This window comes from Bacillus rossius, chromosome 17 (genome assembly GCF_032445375.1).
Source record: "Bacillus rossius redtenbacheri isolate Brsri chromosome 17, Brsri_v3, whole genome shotgun sequence".
NCBI classification, from domain to species: domain Eukaryota; kingdom Metazoa; phylum Arthropoda; class Insecta; order Phasmatodea; family Bacillidae; genus Bacillus; species Bacillus rossius.
The window spans coordinates 6,397,564-6,416,433 of NC_086344.1; the positions used below are offsets into that span (position 1 = coordinate 6,397,564).

The 18,870-nt window shown below is 39.0% G+C and overlaps 1 protein-coding gene across 4 annotated transcripts in view; it reads right to left on the reverse strand.

Moving 5' to 3' along the window:
* The window catches only part of LOC134540854 (DNA methyltransferase 1-associated protein 1), a 76,728-nt gene that overhangs the window by 48,782 nt on the left and 9,076 nt on the right, over window positions 1-18,870 (reverse strand). For all 4 annotated transcript variants that reach the window (XM_063383855.1, XM_063383857.1, XM_063383854.1 and 1 more), the window contains exons 3-4: window positions 11,737-11,900; window positions 4,395-4,613 (exon numbers count right to left, since the gene is read on the reverse strand). In XM_063383855.1, the coding sequence (XP_063239925.1) occupies window positions 4,395-4,613; window positions 11,737-11,900 (383 nt within the window). The remainder of the gene's footprint in view (window positions 1-4,394; window positions 4,614-11,736; window positions 11,901-18,870) is intronic.

The following is an 18,870-nucleotide window of genomic DNA, read 5'->3' on the forward strand; positions in this document are numbered from 1 at the left end:
ATATTAAGTGGTAGATTACTATTATTGACAATCAGCCTGTTTAGTAAATTAAAGCATTCAGTTACTATATTTTATTACAACTTTGCACACAAGGAAGTACCTTAAATCACAAATGTTGCACTAAATAATATACAACACAAAAATTAAGAATTCATGAAATTCCTTACCTCGCCAAGTTGACTAATGCAAAATTCGATAAGATAGGCCTACTCTTTTTCCTTCAGAATTGTCTGTATAAAACTAATGATACAGCAGTTCTGTCCAAAGTTTAATATTAAATATGCAGACAAGAAAATAATATTTTAAAAATACACACACTTGATTAAAAAATATTTTTAAAGACTAAAATTACTTTTGTAGCTTATTTATTTGCTCTTCAATTTTTTGTATTTCCACCTGAGTGTCGGTTACTAACTTTCTTCTCTTTGATTCCAATTCTTGAATTTCTCTTGCCACCTTCACTTTTTTTTCCTGACGCTCAATCTTTGAATTTTCTTCTTTCCGTTTTCTTTCAAGAGCTTGTTTGTACCTCATATGGGCTTGTCTGTAAGAGTTTATCATTGCTTTTGTAACTTCTACTCTCTCTACACCACCAGCTACAGAAACAGCATCAAAAACACAACGCTGGGCGATGAGTGATTCCTCATTCATATTTTCAATGAGGCATTCAGTATTCACCGAGAAACCTCTTTCAAGGTGTGAGTTTCCATGTGAAAGTATTAACAGTTGCTGCACAAAAGACTTCAATTTTTCCCACTTTGAACCTCTAAGAAGCATCATCCAGAAAGAATCTAAACGGGTATCTGACTTATTGTAAGATTTCATCTCTGTTTTGATGAGTACATCATTACAAAATTCTTTGTAGTCTCTGGCAATATCATCTGCTGTATTAATTCCTGCTATCAAATTGCCTTCAGTTAAAATTTCCAAAGCTGAAGAAAGATAGCAGTCACCATTTCCAGCAGCTATAACAGCAGGATTCAAACACTGCAAAGATTTTGTGAGTGGAAATTTAAGTGGCGACCGAAACATAATTTTTGCCACAACAAGCTGAAAGCAAGTTCTGCAATCTTTGCGAAAAAGTAAGAGCTCTTTCTGGTTGGCTCCATTACATTTCCTAAGAGCCTGTCGTGTAGCATATCCTAAATCTACTTCTTCACATCTAATAAGATTTTCTTTTTTCATTACATCTATATCCTTGAGCTGACAACTTTCAATAATGTCCCTCTTCACAAACTTGAACATAATGTTTTTCATCAAACAAACAATTGCCTCGTAGAGGAAAGGTGCTACTGGGGCATCTGTTTGAAAGTCCCTCAAAAATGGTTCCATTTCTGTGGCCAGAGACTGGAAAAGTGTTAGCTTGGCTAGAAGCAACTTGTCTTTTACTGAAGCAGCAATTATTTGGAAGCTATGACACTTTGGTTCTTTCTTACTTCCTGCAACACATGTGACATACTTGCGAATTCCAGGTAAAATTGAAATTGCTCTAGCTGCTACATTAGCATTTTCCAGCCACCTAATGCCACAGAATTTCAATGGAAAATTTCTTTCGCCACAAACCTCTACATAATCTGCACGGCGAGCTGGAACATCTTTAAAAAGATAGTATAGAGCACGCAGAAATTCAATTATATTCCAAGCAGTTCCTTTGATGCCAGCTTTGAAACTGTTGTGCATAACATGAAGGCCACATGAACCCATATCAAGAATTTTAGGATCTTCTCTGCCTGGTCTTAATTCTTTAGCCATGTCCCTTTGCAACTTTAAATTTACGTTGGGGCCATCCATTGACAACTGCAAGATACAATTTAGATCTAAACCTTCCAAGGCAGCCTTCAAGCCATTCAACAAGTCAGATGCTGCAGTGTGTTCTAAAAACACTGAATTCAAATATCTAGTGGTGACATGATTCTTGGAAGTGTCCCAATAGCGAAGAGATACATCCATCTGTTGTTTCTGGGCTACTTTATTCAGAGACTCGTCAAAACCCACCACAAAAAAATTAACATTTTTTACGTCATGCATTAATTCTTCATGGAAATAATATCCAAGCCCATACACTATTGCATAAGAAGTTTTCGACTTCTGCAATTGCATACCCTTAGCAATTTCGCTATCTGGGAACATAAGTGTAAACAAACTCACACTTTTTGCTGCACTTCTCAGTGAAGCATGCGATACTACTGTTTGCAAACACCACAGAATTTCCGCTTTTGTACAGCTGTCCTTTGCTAGGAAATCTTTCATACTAACACTACTCACCTGTTGCTGCACATCTGAGTTTACATCTAATGCATTTAAATCTTGGATGCAAATATTCTTTGTAGAGTGAGACGTTTGAGGAGTGGAAGCACTGGAACACATTTCCTCACTTTGTGACTTATTAGCTAGAGTTGAAAATGAACGAATTGACACAGTTTTCAATTTGTCATTCAATGCCCTCTTATGTTCCATGCCTTTACTATGGCTTACTACAGCTTGCCTGCCCATACTATCGACTTTAAAAACGACACGACACAATGTACAGCGTGCAAGGTATATATCTGTAGGGCATGGCGAAACCCAGCTGAATTCTTCAGTCCATCTGTGTTTGAACTTAGTCTTTCCCCTTCCTGCGCGACCCATCTTACAAAAAGTGCAAAATTATTATTTTCACGTACTTGTTACTCCTCGCCGAGTTTTGCAGCACAGTTATTTTTAGACGTCTATGCACACACAGGTCACATATATTATAAACTGACACTACAACTGAACGAATTTACGCCAACATTTCATGCCATGGCCTCTCCATAACCTCTTTTAAGTATCATCACAATAATTCACTAGGCCTTCAACAAAACGGTACGTATTCGACAGTATAAGATACAAACGGTAAACAAATTCACGGACAACATTTAATTTAACGCAAAATGCCTACTGCAAACATCACTTTTCACAGTTTAGAAATGTAAAATTCAAACAAAACAAATATGGCGAACGAGTGAAAGTTCATTTCACAGAGTCAAGAACAATGCCTATGCAGGGCAGCCAACAGCACTTAACAGAACATCTCAATGTTTTACCCATGTTAGCTCTTGCCAGCACAAGCGCCATTTTCTGATTAGACTGGCTTGTTTGGAATTACACCGCTTTTGCGCATGCACGAAATGTATTTTATTTTTCGCGCTAGCCAAATTGTCTGGCTGGCACTGCTTTTGTCTCTCTATTCTGTAACATTTGTACAGCGGCTGGCACTCGTGCGCTGTATACTTCTTGCTCGTGCTGCATTGCAGCAATAGAACAGTCACGGGAAAGAAGTGATCATAGCACTGCTGCATTGTTTTTTTTGCCCTATATAGCGTCTATGCACGGTAGCCCATGGGCATAAGCGATCGTGCATTGCCATACACCAGTTTCCCGTTTTCCACGTAAATATTCCGTACATTCCCGCACAATCCCGAGCATTTACACAAACAAGTACATTTCCAGTACTTCCCGGAATTTCCCGATTGCTGGACACCCTGAACATCCCGAACCAACATGGCCGCCAGCAGACTGCCCGCGTCGACAATAGATAGCAGGACAATGCTGCGTTGGCCGCGGGCTGAGATGCTATACTTACGTGGCCTGGTAGGGTATTCTGGTTATTTTGACGCAATCAGTGATCGCATCAGTACTTATGGGGTATCGTTTTAAAGAGAATTCACACATCTGCTCACAGAAATTAAGATTTCGTTAATATAACCTGTTATTTTCCAATTATACAGGTTTAAACACAATTTTTATGCTATTTTCAGTTAATTTTAATTTTTGGGGGCCAAAATTTGTCCAATTCGGTTATAGCAAGGACAATGTTATAGCGAGGATCAAACCCGGAACCGTGACACCTCGCTATAACGGGACTCTAGTGTATATATAGATTACATGCAAAATCAACCATAAATCTAAACAGATCTACTATTCCCAAGAACGTTTAATTTTTATGCTAGCAACATAAAACCTTTTCAGGTATAATTCCCACTTGATTTAAAGAGGACAGTCTTCAAATATTTGTAAATAACTAGCCGGATTCATTGTAGCTCCAATTGGACAAAACCAGCCAACTCCTATGAAATGCAAATTATAAAAAAAAATCCTTCTGGAAGAGTTTATAACATTTGGAACATTCAGGAACACACTGAGAACTTCTAGAACATTTAGAAACATTCAGGCCAGTCTCGGCTCCTTAGGCACTCGATTCCCATAGGAAGTCCATTGGTGCGATGCCCTCTATTGACACCCATGTCTTCGAACCCGACCCCTGCAGTTCTTGGACGGGGGATGGAGGGCTACCACGCCGGGCTAGGGGGGTGGGTTGCGGGGTTACCAGCGGCACGCACGGACAGACACGGATCCACGAGGAGACGTCCCACCTTGCTCAGGACCCCGCAGACGCCGTAGTAGCGCTCCTTGAGGTCCTCCACGCTGCGGTCGGCGAACTGCGAGCGGTCCCACCGGTCGTGGATCACGATGAACCGCAGGTCGAACCGCCGGCACAGATCGAACAAGTGGTCGGTCTCCGCCCTCGTCCAGCCGTCGCTGTGCAGGTGCTGGGCGTACTCCGCGTCCGAGTACTGCGGGATGGGGACTTGCTGCCAACCAGCCAGTCAAACGCATTTCTGACATGTTAACTTCAGTACTTTTTCACTTTTTTTTTAGATAGTTTATGAGCCGGAGAGTGACTAGACTACATATAATTGTAAAATTCCAACCCTAAGGTTCGGTCTCGTAGCAGATATACAATGGGAAAAAGTGTTCATTTTGCTGCACTCTTAGCACAGATTAGAAACATCTTAAAGCATCAAATTAATTATCTACAGCAAGTAGACATTGTTGACATTGGCTGCATAGTAAAAGTTAGCGGCTTAACTGTTTTTAATAATTTTAAAAAAATGTTATATTTGTTCATTTTTTAATCATCAAAAAATGGTTTTATTTTACAATACAGCTATTGGAAATATTACGACGATATTGAATATATATATACATTTGTGTACATTCGATAGATGGTTTGCTTATAAACAGTAATTCAAATATTTATATTTAGTTCCGGCGTTTGCCTCAAGAACGCGCGACCCTGAGTCTTGTTCCCCCACCACCGGCAATATCCTTCCCCTCCGCGCTCCGGCAGAGCGAGAGCTTGGACTTCCGCAAGGGAGGTTTAGGGGGTGGGGTACCACCCGCTGTGGCCACAACTTACCTGCGACCCTCTTTTTTTTTTTTGCTTACGACAATACACAAAGATGCACAAAGTGGTCGGTCGGGTGGATTATGTCTTTCCCGCGTTCCAGGTATTTGTTTTATTGTTTTAACTTCGTCGTCGCGGGAGCGGGCCCTGTTTAGCTCGAGACGACAAAGCACTACCGAGTTTCATTCTATACAAAGTACCAGTTTGACCCATTATCCTGATCAGGATCTTCAGGATTAGCGATTTTTTATACCCGGAGACACGGTAGTGTCTTGCACCATGTACTCGTATGAAATAAAGTTTCCAGAGGGAGCTTAATAAATTATCGTTTACAAGTAAAAACCACACATTAATGATGAATTGATCTAAAATGTAAAAAATAAATAATAGTTTGAAAACTAAAAAAAAAACACGCTTTAATAGAAAACCAAACTAAAAAGTAAACAATAAATTATAGTTTAAAAACTAAAAAACACGCTCTGATAGAAAACCAAACTAAAAATTAAAAATATAAATAAAAAAACACGCATTAATATAAAACCAAACCAAAAAGTAGAAAATAATTTTCAATAAATTTAAATTAGGAATAGTATGATAAACAAAAATAAATTATTGTAAAAAACGTGGGGTGCTTGATGTCAGTTGTTGTAATATTTTATTGACAGATATTGGTAAAAGTAGTCATTATGGAAATATCTTAAAAAGCACCCCACGCATTTTTAAAATTAAATAATTGTTTTTGATAGTCACACTATTCATAATTTAAATTTATTAGAAATTATGTTATACTCTTTATTTTAGTTTGGTTTTCTATTAAAGCGTGTATTTGTAGTTTTTTTAAACTATTTATTTTTACTTTTTAGTCTGTTTTTCTATCAAAGCATGTTTTTTAATTTCTTAAACTATTATTTTTTTAACAGAAGTACAATAATACAAACTAAGGTAATTACTTAAATTAGATAATTTACACTTATCTATGGCGGTATTAGCTACTTCAAAAATGTATAAAATTACACATACAGAATTTTGCGATTTTAAAAATAAATTATAGCCAAACATTTAAAAAAAATATTTTCACTCGACAATTCGACAAGATATATGATGCTGGTAGACCACACACAAATTACTTGTAAAATGTATATTGTAAATAATGTGTATTGTCACCATAAAATTCTTGCCAGCTAGTTTCGAATTTTTTTAAAAAAAGTATAAAACATTTTTTACTGTATGTATTGTTTTACCGTGTAGGCTGTTCACGGTAAGATTAGGTCTTTTGAAATCAACATTTGAAAATTGTCCCTACCTGACTGTATGTCCCTGAAACTAAACGTACTCGCCGACAGTTATAAACTGCGTTGTGTTAGTATTGACGAGGGGAAACTATTTGCATGTAACTATTTACAAACAAATTGTACCAGCGTACTGTTTATAATTTTTTTTAGGTATTTAATAGCAACCATATAAATAAACTGTTTTCTATTGCACTTCGCAGTACGCATTTATCATTATCCGTATATGGTGACCTTTGTTTTTTTTTTCAGAAACATCAATGATGTTGATACGAGTACACAGAAATGTGCATATGTGCATATTCCTTTAAAGGTAGAAGTATTGTTGATATCGGTTTCCTTTTCCAACTGTTAAAAACCTTAGATGATCACATTCCCTTTCATTGTTCATTGAAAAATATGATTCCCATTTCTGAGAAAAGAGAAGGCCTGAATTCGGGAAGAGTACTGAAATGCCAATTGGGCGATTTGAAATCCACCGTTTGGACGAATATAAAACGGAGCTCTAAATCAATGGATGTAAACACTGCTGCTGTGTCAGCATCAATAAGTACTGGTGGAGGACAGTCTCAGCTAAAATAAATTATGACTAAAATGGATATCCCATGAATGTCACCTAACACATTTAAAAAATATGACGATTTGGAGGAACATTGGGCGAAGGCTGCGCAAGCTGAAATGAAAACAGCTGTGAAGGAAGAAATTGAAGAGGCCAAGAAACGTGGTCACAAAGAACATGATGGCAATCCATTACTCACAGTTGTAGCTGTTACTGCCGGGGGAAGAGATCTTACAGAAACAACTATAGTTCACTTTCTAGTGTAGTAAGTACCAAATCTGTACGATATTATTTATTTATATATATATATATATATATATATATATATATATATATATATATATATATATATATATATTATCGAATTTGTACTCCCGCTTTACTCCATGAAATGCAGAACATTTTCACGCTCCCTTGTTTACAGCATGACATTTAAGCGGATAAGCTTAGAATATGGTTCTTAGACATTTTACATGTAATCGGACAACTTTTTTCATTTGGAGACTAACTTGCGTTGATGTTTACATTCTTTTATTGTAAATTACTGCGTCTTAAAACTAATTATACAGAAAACTGAAAACGTTCCCATACATCTATTCAAGAAGACTTGGGACGTAGTTTTTTTTTAGTGAGACAGCTTGTATGCATATGCGCGTATCTCAGGAAGTAAACGGTGTGGGATTATGTTTTTTTAAAAATAAAATTTAAACATTTATTATCTATGGATGACCCTTTAGATTTCTATCCTATTTAGTATATGAAAAGAAAACAAAATTGTGAAAATAGTCAAAAACCGCATATTTAAATCTTGCCTGCGTAGTTTCCTTTTAAGTATTTTTAATGGCCGAATTTGACGTGTTATGAAAATTACATGACAACGGTACAGTGTTTTCAAGAAATGCAATGTGTTTATGTGTCGATTTGCTGTTTGGCATTGGTAAAAGTAAACCTCGCACTTACAGATTGTAATGTCTGGAATAGGAATGCAACGCAAGGCTAGCCAAACAAGATCTTATAAACACCATAATTACTGAAAATAAGATAAATTTCTATCTTTTTAAATATTTTATTATTTTTTCCCAATATGTTATTGGAAAACTATTTATACTGATACACTTATCCATAGCGCTGAGATATAAAAACAAACCAGTTATAAAACCAGGGCAAAATCCTGTGTTACTAGGTCTATACAAACTACATATATCAAAAAAGAACAGAATGACACGCAGACGACACCTTCTGACTGGCGCGGTGTGTTACCGATAGTGGCCGTGACAAATCACATGTCTGAAATGCGAGGTTACTGAGCCTTGGCCAGACGAAAGGATTTTCCCTCCCGGTAGACTGTGAGATAACAACTTACAAGAAGGAAGAGGGGGAGGGGTGCAGTCCGTAAATACCGGTTCCATGCGTAGACGAGGGGTGAAGGGTAACCAAGGGGCGAAGGAAAACCTACCTCCCTCGCTGATCTAGAGAGGGGGTAAGGCATTGTGTTGTGAATTCTGCTCATCTTTCCACCCCTCAACGGCCAGAGTGCCGCAAGGACAATTTCTCATGACTGAGACCGAGCCTTAAGGAAGTAAAAAAGGCGTAAATTCATTTTGATAATAGAATCCTAGGAGGTAGGTCATAGACACACAAACAGTGAGTTTGTAGTTTCTCAGAGTTATGGGCAATTCTCAACGGCCTTGCATACTCCAAAACCCAACCACAAGGTCTTACATGTTAAAAATTATAAGAAGCAATTACAGACATTTTTCAAAATGAAACTTTTATATAAAAACTGCACTGCAAGCGAGAACTTGACACCTGATAAAAACCTCACGTTTGGTTCTTAATAATGAAAGTAAATTAAACTGAAATGTCACTAAATAAAAATAATCTTGTAGGGATTTGAAATATACACTTCAAAATGAGAAATTATTTGAAGTGAGGTGACGCAACGAGGTTTTGCTGCACCTACAATATAGAGCGTAGTAAGCTCGTAAGCTCAAAAACGGAAGAGACACAATAACGTTCATGTACTTTTAATTGAAATGTTTTTTTCTAATCTCCAAGTGAACATAGGTTTTGTTTGAAGTGAAGATTGGCTAAACCGTGCCAAACAACATTGGACCACCTACTGTCACCAATACGAGTATAAACACGGCACAATTTGTGGCGTAACTGTATCTCTAAAAGCGCTAAGTGAATTTTACACACTGATTTCACGAAAAAAAATGTAAGAAATTTTCACTAATTTTTTTTTTATTATTAGTGTCACATGCCCACCAACATCCTAGAGGTCAAAAAGATTAAGCGCCGAGGCATCGCTTTGTAACCCAGTGCGTGCCGCGCTTAATGAAAGGGGTGCATTATTTTTTAATACGCTGCAAAGTAACCTTTTTTTGTCAACACATATGAAAAGATAATTGCTTGAGATGTTAAGATAAGCATTGGCGGCGTCAGTTAAAATTAAGATAACCAGTTGGTCACTGTGTATGGCTGGAATCACAACAACCTGTTGCGTCTGTCCATATTCCGCTCGTCCGTTAGCTGCTGAGCAATTTACATCACTCCGTTCATCTGCAATAATATTTCCTTTATACAGGCCGCCAACTGTTGAGAAAACTTTTAATTTGGAGGAAATTTATCGTATTAGAATAGTTTGACCCTCATGTGAGCTACCATGCATAATTAATTACATTTCTGTGATTATGCAATTCTGTGTTTTTTGTTCAAAACACAAACTTTTAAATGAATTCTAACATAATAAAAAGATAAAATTGTAACAATCTAAAGAACTAAAAAAACTTCGTCTTCTAATATAATGAAATTTAACGCACAAAACTCTTGCAACAATTTGGAGGATATAATTTCATCCGTCTGTCCGGGAAAAGTATGAAACTAACAAGCTTTTGACGAACTGACTGAATTTTTCTGGCCATATGATTGGTTGCAGCTTATGTGATCGACGAACGAATGACAGACGCACAGAGGCAAAGGACTATTGTAATTCCAGGTTTGGTCTTCTTGAAAAACATGTCTTAGCATTTCCGGATGTTGAATCAGTCTTTTTCTGTAATAGTTTTATCTTAATTTACATCACTGAATGTAGTATAAAATAAAAACCCTCCATATGAACAACCCTAAACAAATCTTAGCAATACTGAAACTTTTCTTGAATTTTGGGATCCTGCAAAGCCCTACTTTCTACTAATTTTAACACCAATCAGAAGTCAGTACAAAAAAAAGTGCGGGTTGTCAACAACTATTCACAAAATTAATTTTAAAGCACAACCGAATATGAGTAAAAAACTTAATAAGTTTTCAAAAAACAGTAATGAAAGCTAAGAGAGATCCAAGTCATGATCACAGCAGCAGAGAGGGTAGGGAATCCAAAAATAAGCAATGTCACCACGATTGGCTGTCGGGTGCAGGGCAGCTGGCTGGCGCGGCACACATACTGTAACGTGTTTTATCGCATAATCATCGCACATTTTATACTAAAATCAAGTTTGAAAAGTAGAGGTATGAAGTTTATGCGAGAAAAAAAAATTTTTGTTGGGTAAAATTATTCATAAAAACAAAACCCATTCATGGAAAGTACATTTATTTAAAAAGTGGAGTATATAAAAAGCACGCCGAACAATTTATATTAATATGTCATGCAACAAAATCCTTTCTTCAACTTTAAATAGAAAAACAAAATCTGTGACCCGAATGCAAGCCTGAACTAACACATAACTATCGTTGTAGTACACATTTACCACGAAAGAGTGCGGGCTATCAGATGTAGTTAACTCGGCACTAGACAGAGAGCGTGCGTTGCATGCAATCGGCGAGATATCGATATTCGACTACGTGTGCGCGCTCTATACGGGAAGCAACATAACCAAACATGAATGATGACAACCAGCGCTAGCTACATTTTTATAAGCGGTACACCGTGGCGACACAAACGAACAGATAAAGGTTATAACGTTTAAAAATGTCTTTAAAAGAAAATTTACACATCAGACAACTTCATTCTGTTAATTAAATAAGTAGTGGTAATGTTCGAATAAATATTAGATTTCTACTTTAAAATACATTGTTTTATACGGAAAAAATACCCACACAAATCACTCGGAATCTAACAGCGGGACCAAAAACATCATGCGACGTTTACGCGAGAGGTTTTTTTATCCAAATTTTAACACCCTAAAAAATAGGTGCGATGATTATGCGATAAAAGAGGGTACATGCTGGTGCCACGGAGCCGTGGTCTACGAGAAGAGGGAGAAGTGGATCAACCTGGGGAAGGGGTGTCTCAACTACACTACATGCAGTACAGCGCTCGCAGCGAGAAATGTGGCACAACACGCTTATACAAATTTTTTGCAATTTCATTCAAATTTTGTACTTTTAACAAAACATTTTCACAGTACCTCGAAAAGGGGTTGTTAAAAACAGGATCGTAATAACAAAGTTTTACTGTATTATGTTCTATTCACGATTGAAAACAGGTTGGTTTTAAGATAAATGGCGAGTCCGCTACTAACATTAAAATTTACTAGGCTAATCCAGTTTGGTAAACTAACATTTAGCTATTTCAGTGTTTTCCAGGTTTAGATTCCCAGAGATTCCAAGATTTCTTTTGTCTGCAGGAACCCGTAGACAGAAACACACTTGATGAAGCACTGCACACTACAAAGCACCTTGTTGAACTTGGCGAAGGGGTACTCCTTGTTGTCGTCGGACACCCTTCGCCAGTGGTGGAACACCGCTTTGTCGGAGCGCGCGGGATTGGTGAACGGCACCCACTCCCACGACCGCACTTTCCGCATCCCCAACTTGGCCCTTATCTGTTTGTAGCCTTTATCTGCAACAGCGACGCCACATCCAAACAAACCTCGGTGACACACAGAACTTTTTCAAGTTGGTACCTATCAGAATCACATGGCAATGGAAGTGAAGGAAAGTAAAAATTTTTTCAGGAAACCAAATATCATATAAGACACAGAACGACCAACTGAGAAAGCTTAAAAATTTTCAGTTGCCTTGTCCAGAGAAGAAAGAATGTTAGCCTATCTTATTGCAAAACCAGTTTTATTAAAGGCAATGTCAAAGTTATGTAATCACTTTTATAAAGAAAAGTTTTGGTTTATTTCTAATACAAAACTACATTTTTACTTCGATCTCGACGGAATTTTGCACACTTGACCTTCAAATCACAAGGGAGGCCTAAGTGAAATTTTGAAACAATTTTGGTACGTACTCTAATGACAAAATTATGCTATTGCAATGTTGATGCTCTCTTCATCTCCTGGGAAACTGCTATTGCGCTGCTTGAAATTCTTGTATTTGTGATGCGTCAGTGGCACGTCCTTGAGGAAAGGCACGTGTAATGAGATGTGCGAGAGTGTTTTGCCTGCAGACTTACGTAGCGAAGCTCTAGCTAGTCCACACTAATATTATAAATGCAAAAGTGTGTTTGTCTGTTTGTCCTTCTTTCACGCAACAAAGAACGGACCCAAAATTATTTTTTACAAATAGACATTTTATGGGCAGGAGAGTGAAATGAAATTCCATCCCTTAGGGAGTGAAAAAGGGACAAATTCACTTTTATAATAAAGATCATAGAAGATTGTACTGCAACATGTTTGTTTTGACAGTTTAATTATTTATTATTATTTACGATTTATTTTATTTTTGTTTGCTCTATGTATAATATTATTTATTTTCAGAAACGGCAATATTTGGTTATGTATGTCTATGAAAAAGTGATTCTTTGGATTTTTACCGGACTATTTGAACGAGGTATTGTTGATACCCCTCTAAGGACTAATGGACTTGAAAACTGTAAACGGTAAAATTAACGCCGTAATTTTATAATGTAAATTATAATTTTAATATTTATGTATTTAAATTTTAAGTGAAATTTTGTTATCCGCGCAATTGTTGCGTTCGGAGTTTACGTTTTCGGTAAGAAATTATGTACTTGAAACGATCCTTTTGGCCAATCACGGGCCACCATTTAAAAGTGAGTCTTACTGGTTATTTTGAGGAAACTAGTAAGAAAGGGAGTTCTACAATGGCCAGCTGAATGAGCGGCAACTTCGTGACGTCGGCGATTTTAAATCCTGAAAATTAGCTATCTAGCATCAGGCATCCCGGATAGTGGATGATAATTATGAACCATTAGGGAGTTCAGAATATTTAAATAGGATTTATCTAAAAAGATAAATATTATAGGAGTGATTAACGTGAGTAATAAAAGTGCCCAGATTTTTTGTGCCCTAATCTTATGCACGAATCACGAAACTCCCGTTTTTACGTCACATCGTCGTCGAAACTTATTATAAACATTGATTTTATGAATTAAATTGACTTTATAGCTGATTTAATTAATACTTGGACATAAATTTTACGAATTTACACATTTAATTAACAGACTCAGTGGTCCTATAGATGAGAGACTCTGAGCTCTGCCGATGAACTATTTGAACCTAACTAGCCGAGGTAAATTGATTTAAGTTCCCTAAAAACATTAATTAAAAACTGTGTAGTGTCAACGAACCCGAATTAAGACTTTTGAAAATATTTAAATGTGCGCAACATAACTCCTGGTAATTGAACTTTTATTGAATTACTATGATGTCACCGTTAAGTTAGGTTGTTGTTTTGGATATGAATAGTAATTAAATATATTAATAAGATTGAAATTTTGAAATAGTTTTACATTGAAAATAAAATAATTCTATATTTAATATTCAAAGTGTTGCGTTGTGTCATTTGTACTTTCACCTACTCCAGTGTGTATTTATGTATGTTCCACAGCAATCAAATAACACTTAACTGTGACTTACCTTTATATCAACATTACCAGTGAAGAGTCACACCATTTAAGAAATCTAATTTATTACACAGTTTTATTCAGCCCAACGTTTAAGTGTGTGTGTGGGGCCTAAACTACTAGAAAGTTCCTCCACATATTTATTTGGCACTCCAAGTGGGGCCTATTTATTACAAAATAAAGCTTAAAAGGGTCCGCACAGACTAATTTGGAGCCCATACGGTGGGGCCGATTTTGAGGTTAAGGGACACCTCAACAATTTTTTTTGTGTAAATTCTGTACCAGCCAAGTACTGAGTGCAAGTGCACTATTTGTGTAAAATATTAACTGGTCAATTGTTTCATTGCACACCGTTATGGCAGACGAACAAAACAAATACTTTCTTAGAGAAAGATCACGAAGTGTAGGCGAGGAGTATGCTACTGCACAAACCTCAAGCAGTGAGTCGAATCCTTCATCATCTGCAGGGAATTCGCCTGTAGTCACCTGTGAGGAAAGGTTAGGGCGGCCCACATCTCCCCTAATCATAGAGCAAGCAAACATGAATGACACTGTCATACACACCATTGCACCCCAGGACAGTACTCCTACAACACCACCAGTGACACTAGAGTCACTGATACAGATCTTGCTGCAGACTAATGCTCAAATGAAGCAGACTGATTCGAAACTAGAGCAAAATAACACCAATCTCACGGCTGAGTTGAGGGCTGGATTGGAACAGACCAATGCTGCCATGGAACAGAACAATGCCAGCCTAAGGAATCTCGAGCACAGCATCGAGGTTAGACTCTTACAACAACACGAGGAGATCCAACAGATAGCCGAACAGGTCTCCCAGTACAACTGCAGGGTAGATGGGTTGGAGTCCCATGTCACTTCCCTGAGGAACATGATGGCCAACGAGCATCGAGGGCAGGCCAATGCCAGGGAAGAGGTGCGTGAGCACATCCAGCACCTAGAGAGCAGGCTCAGCGATATTGAGGTGGCCACAGCTACACTGAGGGACAGGTTTGAAAATCTGTCTGTTCAACCAAGTCCTACAGCTGCATCAGCTGGTAGTGTAGGCCAGGCCCAGGCAAGCGAGTGCCACGGACCTACTGTTCCCACACTGCCCACCGCAGGCAAACGACAGGGCGGCACCGAGTGCTACACTGAGCACCTGCCCCAGGACCCGTCACGTGTCACCCCCATCACTCATCGGCCAAGTAGCAGGACGTTTGTAAACACGTCGAGTATGGACCCTGCTACTCTGATCCACCACCCGGCCAAGCATTGGGCAGAGGCCATGCCCACGTTTTCAGGAAGGGTTACTGAGAACCCTATACGGTTCCTGAAGCGCTTTGAGGAATATGCGGCCACATTCAATCTCAGCGAGGCTGAGGTACTAAAGTGCCTCAACAGTGCGTTGAAAGGGCAGGCTTTCTACTGGTGGGAAATGCTGAGTGCAACCACCAGTAGCTACAATCACTTCCAGGCCATGTTCCGCCAGCAGTATTGGAGTCTGCGGATTCAGAGCAATCTGCGTGCCCAGCTCCATACTGAGAGGTATGACCTCAGGAAGGGCACAACGCTGGAAGCCCACCTCTCAACAATGTTTGAGAAAACTAGATACCTCGACTTGCCCATGACGGACGAGGAGTTCGTAGCGGCAATACTCACTCAGTTGCCGCTGCGCTACCAAAAGCAGTTGTCCGGCCTAACGTACCGAGACGTCACAGAGTTCAGGGAGAGGCTCCTGAACTACGACAAGCTGGAGAAAATGGACAGGACGCCAGCACCTAAGGAGGACCACGAGAGGGTACCTCAGCAAAACCGCCAGCCACCCCTAAATAACTATTGGCAAAACAGGGACAACAAGCCAAGGGACAACCGTCAGGCAGCTGTCCACACTATGACGTGGCAACCCAAGGGCAGAGAGCAAAGCTCGTATGGCCGGTACGCTATGAGCCAACGCAAAGGCCCCTACAACAAGAGGAAGACCTGGTGGTCAAATACGAGGAACTACCATAGTGATGAAGAGATGTACCAGCGCAAGAGGAAGGACGACCGCAACGACAACCGCCGCCGCTCCTACTCGCCTGAAGTACGGCCTCCCAGGGAGTCCCGTGACAGACGCCCAAGATCCTCGTCTGAAGACGAGAGAGAGTACGCGAGGAAGTACCGCAAGACGGAGGAACCTCGATACCAGGGCCGGCACGAAGAAACCCGAATGCCACCCCACCATTATTCCCCCCAGACGACAGAGAATCATGGCGGCAATGCCCAGAATAGCCAGTTCTCTGGAAACAAACGCTACCAGAACGCAACGTTTCCGCCACCATTCCAGGCGCAGCATCCAGGACATCAAGCTGCATACTACCAGAGAGGGGAAGTGAACCCGGTAGCAGCCGAGGTCAAGGCTGCAGTGTCCAGCGTCGCAGGACCCAGTAATTGGAACCACAACGAACAACAACAACGTGTTCCAGGTGGACGTGCCAACCAGGGCACGTTAAACTAGAACGGGTTTCAGTTGGATCGCCCCGAACAGAAACCCACTATTCAGGCTCAGGGGTACAAAACTAAAAAACTCCAGTATCTAGTGGCATCAGTATTAACTGAAATATTTAAAATAAACCTTAAACTCCGAGATATCCTGAAGGATATAAAATGTAAACAACAAGCAGATGAGTACTGCAAAAACACTATCAACCAGCTGCAGAAGCAGTCAGCTGATAATAAAATTCACCAACATTTCTGCTTGTCAGCAGAAAATGTTTTGTTTGCCCAGTCAAAGAAGAGAGGCATTTTCGAAGATCACTGGAAACCAGTGATACCAGCTGATTTGAGGCAACCAATCACCTGGGAACTACATGTAGCCTTGGGACATGTAGGGAGCAAGAAGCTCATTGAAGCATTAAAGAGGCAAGTGTATTGGCCTAACATGTCACGCTATGTAAGTAAGGTCACAAGTGCCTGTGACCTATGTCAGAAGGTGAAACCACCTGGACAACACCTGCATGGAGAATTGCAGCCAATCATTCCAACAGCACCATTGGAATTATTATCAGTTGATTTATTTGGCCCCCTACCACAGTCAAAGGGAGGTGTTAAGTATGTTTTTGTGATGCAAGATGTTTTCACAAAATTCACAAAATTATATGCAATTGTGAACCCAACTGCAAAAGCAGTTATGCAAAAATTAAAAACTTTCGTTGAAGAAATTGGTTTACCTAAAGTGATATTGTCAGACAGAGGTACCCAGTTTACCAGTGATTTGTGGCAAACAGGAGTCAGGAAATTAGGTGCAATACCTACAACTATCAGTGTACGGCATCCACAAAGTAACCCTGTGGAGAGACTCATGAAGTCAATAGGGAGTCTGTTACGTACGCTATGCCATAACTCGCAGCAATCATGGCGAGATAAGTTGCCATATGTAGAGTGCATTATTAACCATACTGTACATGGTTCTATTGGAGTTACCCCTGGAGAAGCCATGAGCCTGAATAGATCGGTGGCGATCAACCAGAAATATTTACCCCGATGTGAACAAACCCCTAATGAAGAAAAACTACCTACAGGAGAAGAGGTAGAAGCTCTAGTGAAGAAGAAGTTGACAGCAGAAGCTGACATCAGACGCAAGAGGAAACCAGCATCAAAATTGGCAAAATTTAAAATTGGAGACCAGGTACTGAAGAAAACAACTCCAGTAAGCAAGGCCTGGGAACATGTAACCAAGAAATTGTTTTTGTTATTTGAAGGTCCTTATGTCATCACAGACATAGTACAAGAGAATTGCTATGCACTAGCAGAGCCAGCAACAGGCCGACCAGTAGGCCGTTATAATATAACGCAGTTAAGGGAATACAAGAGCCCTACTACTATGTAAGCAGTACCGACCTAAGCTGTGAATGCCTCGTGATGGTACAAGGTGTAGTACCATAAACAGCTGAGAGCAGTCTAAGTGTAAGTTTCAGACCAAGGATCTGAACTGTACAGAGGAGTAAGTGTATGTCACAGTGATTATGTGATCTAGTACGCCATGTGAGGCGTAGTGCAGCCACTGTAATTTGTAATGTTAAGCGGAGGTGTAATTCCCGCTTGTTTCTGCGTAAAGGTGAAGTAAAATGCCACCTACGCAGATATTTAACCTGTGGTTATGCGGAAGTGTAATTCCCGCTATATTGCTGTATTTGAGGTGAAGTGAAATGCCACCCATACAGATGTTATTGTAGCCTGCGGAGCTACCAATGTACAATGTGTATTGTATTTATGTATCAGTTGGCTTGCACAATTCCTCGTATGAGTATGAACTCAAATGTCACGAAGACATATATTTAACGCTAGACTAGCCTATACCTATGTGAAGCTGTATGTACTGTGTACTAACAAACGAGAAGAAATTAAGCTTATTTAGTGTCGATGTAACTATGTGATATGATACCCCATCCTGCTGTGTAGACATATGTAAACACTGGCATGCAAAGCATCTCTAAAAGCACATAACACTTCGCAACTACAAGCAGAATAATATTATGCAGGTTACCTTGATTTATTGATGATGCTGAGTAATCCAATAGGCGTAGTTATGTTGATGATGAAAAATAGAAAATCACTGAATTTTCTAATATTTATAGAAGAACTCACTAAGATTTTAAAACTTCACTATTTTTTTTTTTACCATTTCTGGGATGAATTTAGGGAAAAGAATGATCTTTAGGATTGCATTCTACCCAGAATGCAGATTAGAAAAGTATGCACTCATTTCGCATACAAATCCAATCAGTTTTAGTTGAAACTTTTAGTTTATTAAACTTTGGATGTCAAGGTATTGATATTTTATGAAATGAAAACACGAAAATTTGAAATCGATGATTTTTGAGGATTTATTGGGAGAAGCCCCTATACAAGAAAATTACGTCACTTCAACACTATTCACTCGCAGCACTGTCATAGTTGCTTGAGTAGTATTCTTCGAATGATGTGAAGAATAGTGAAGCATGTGGATCTGAAA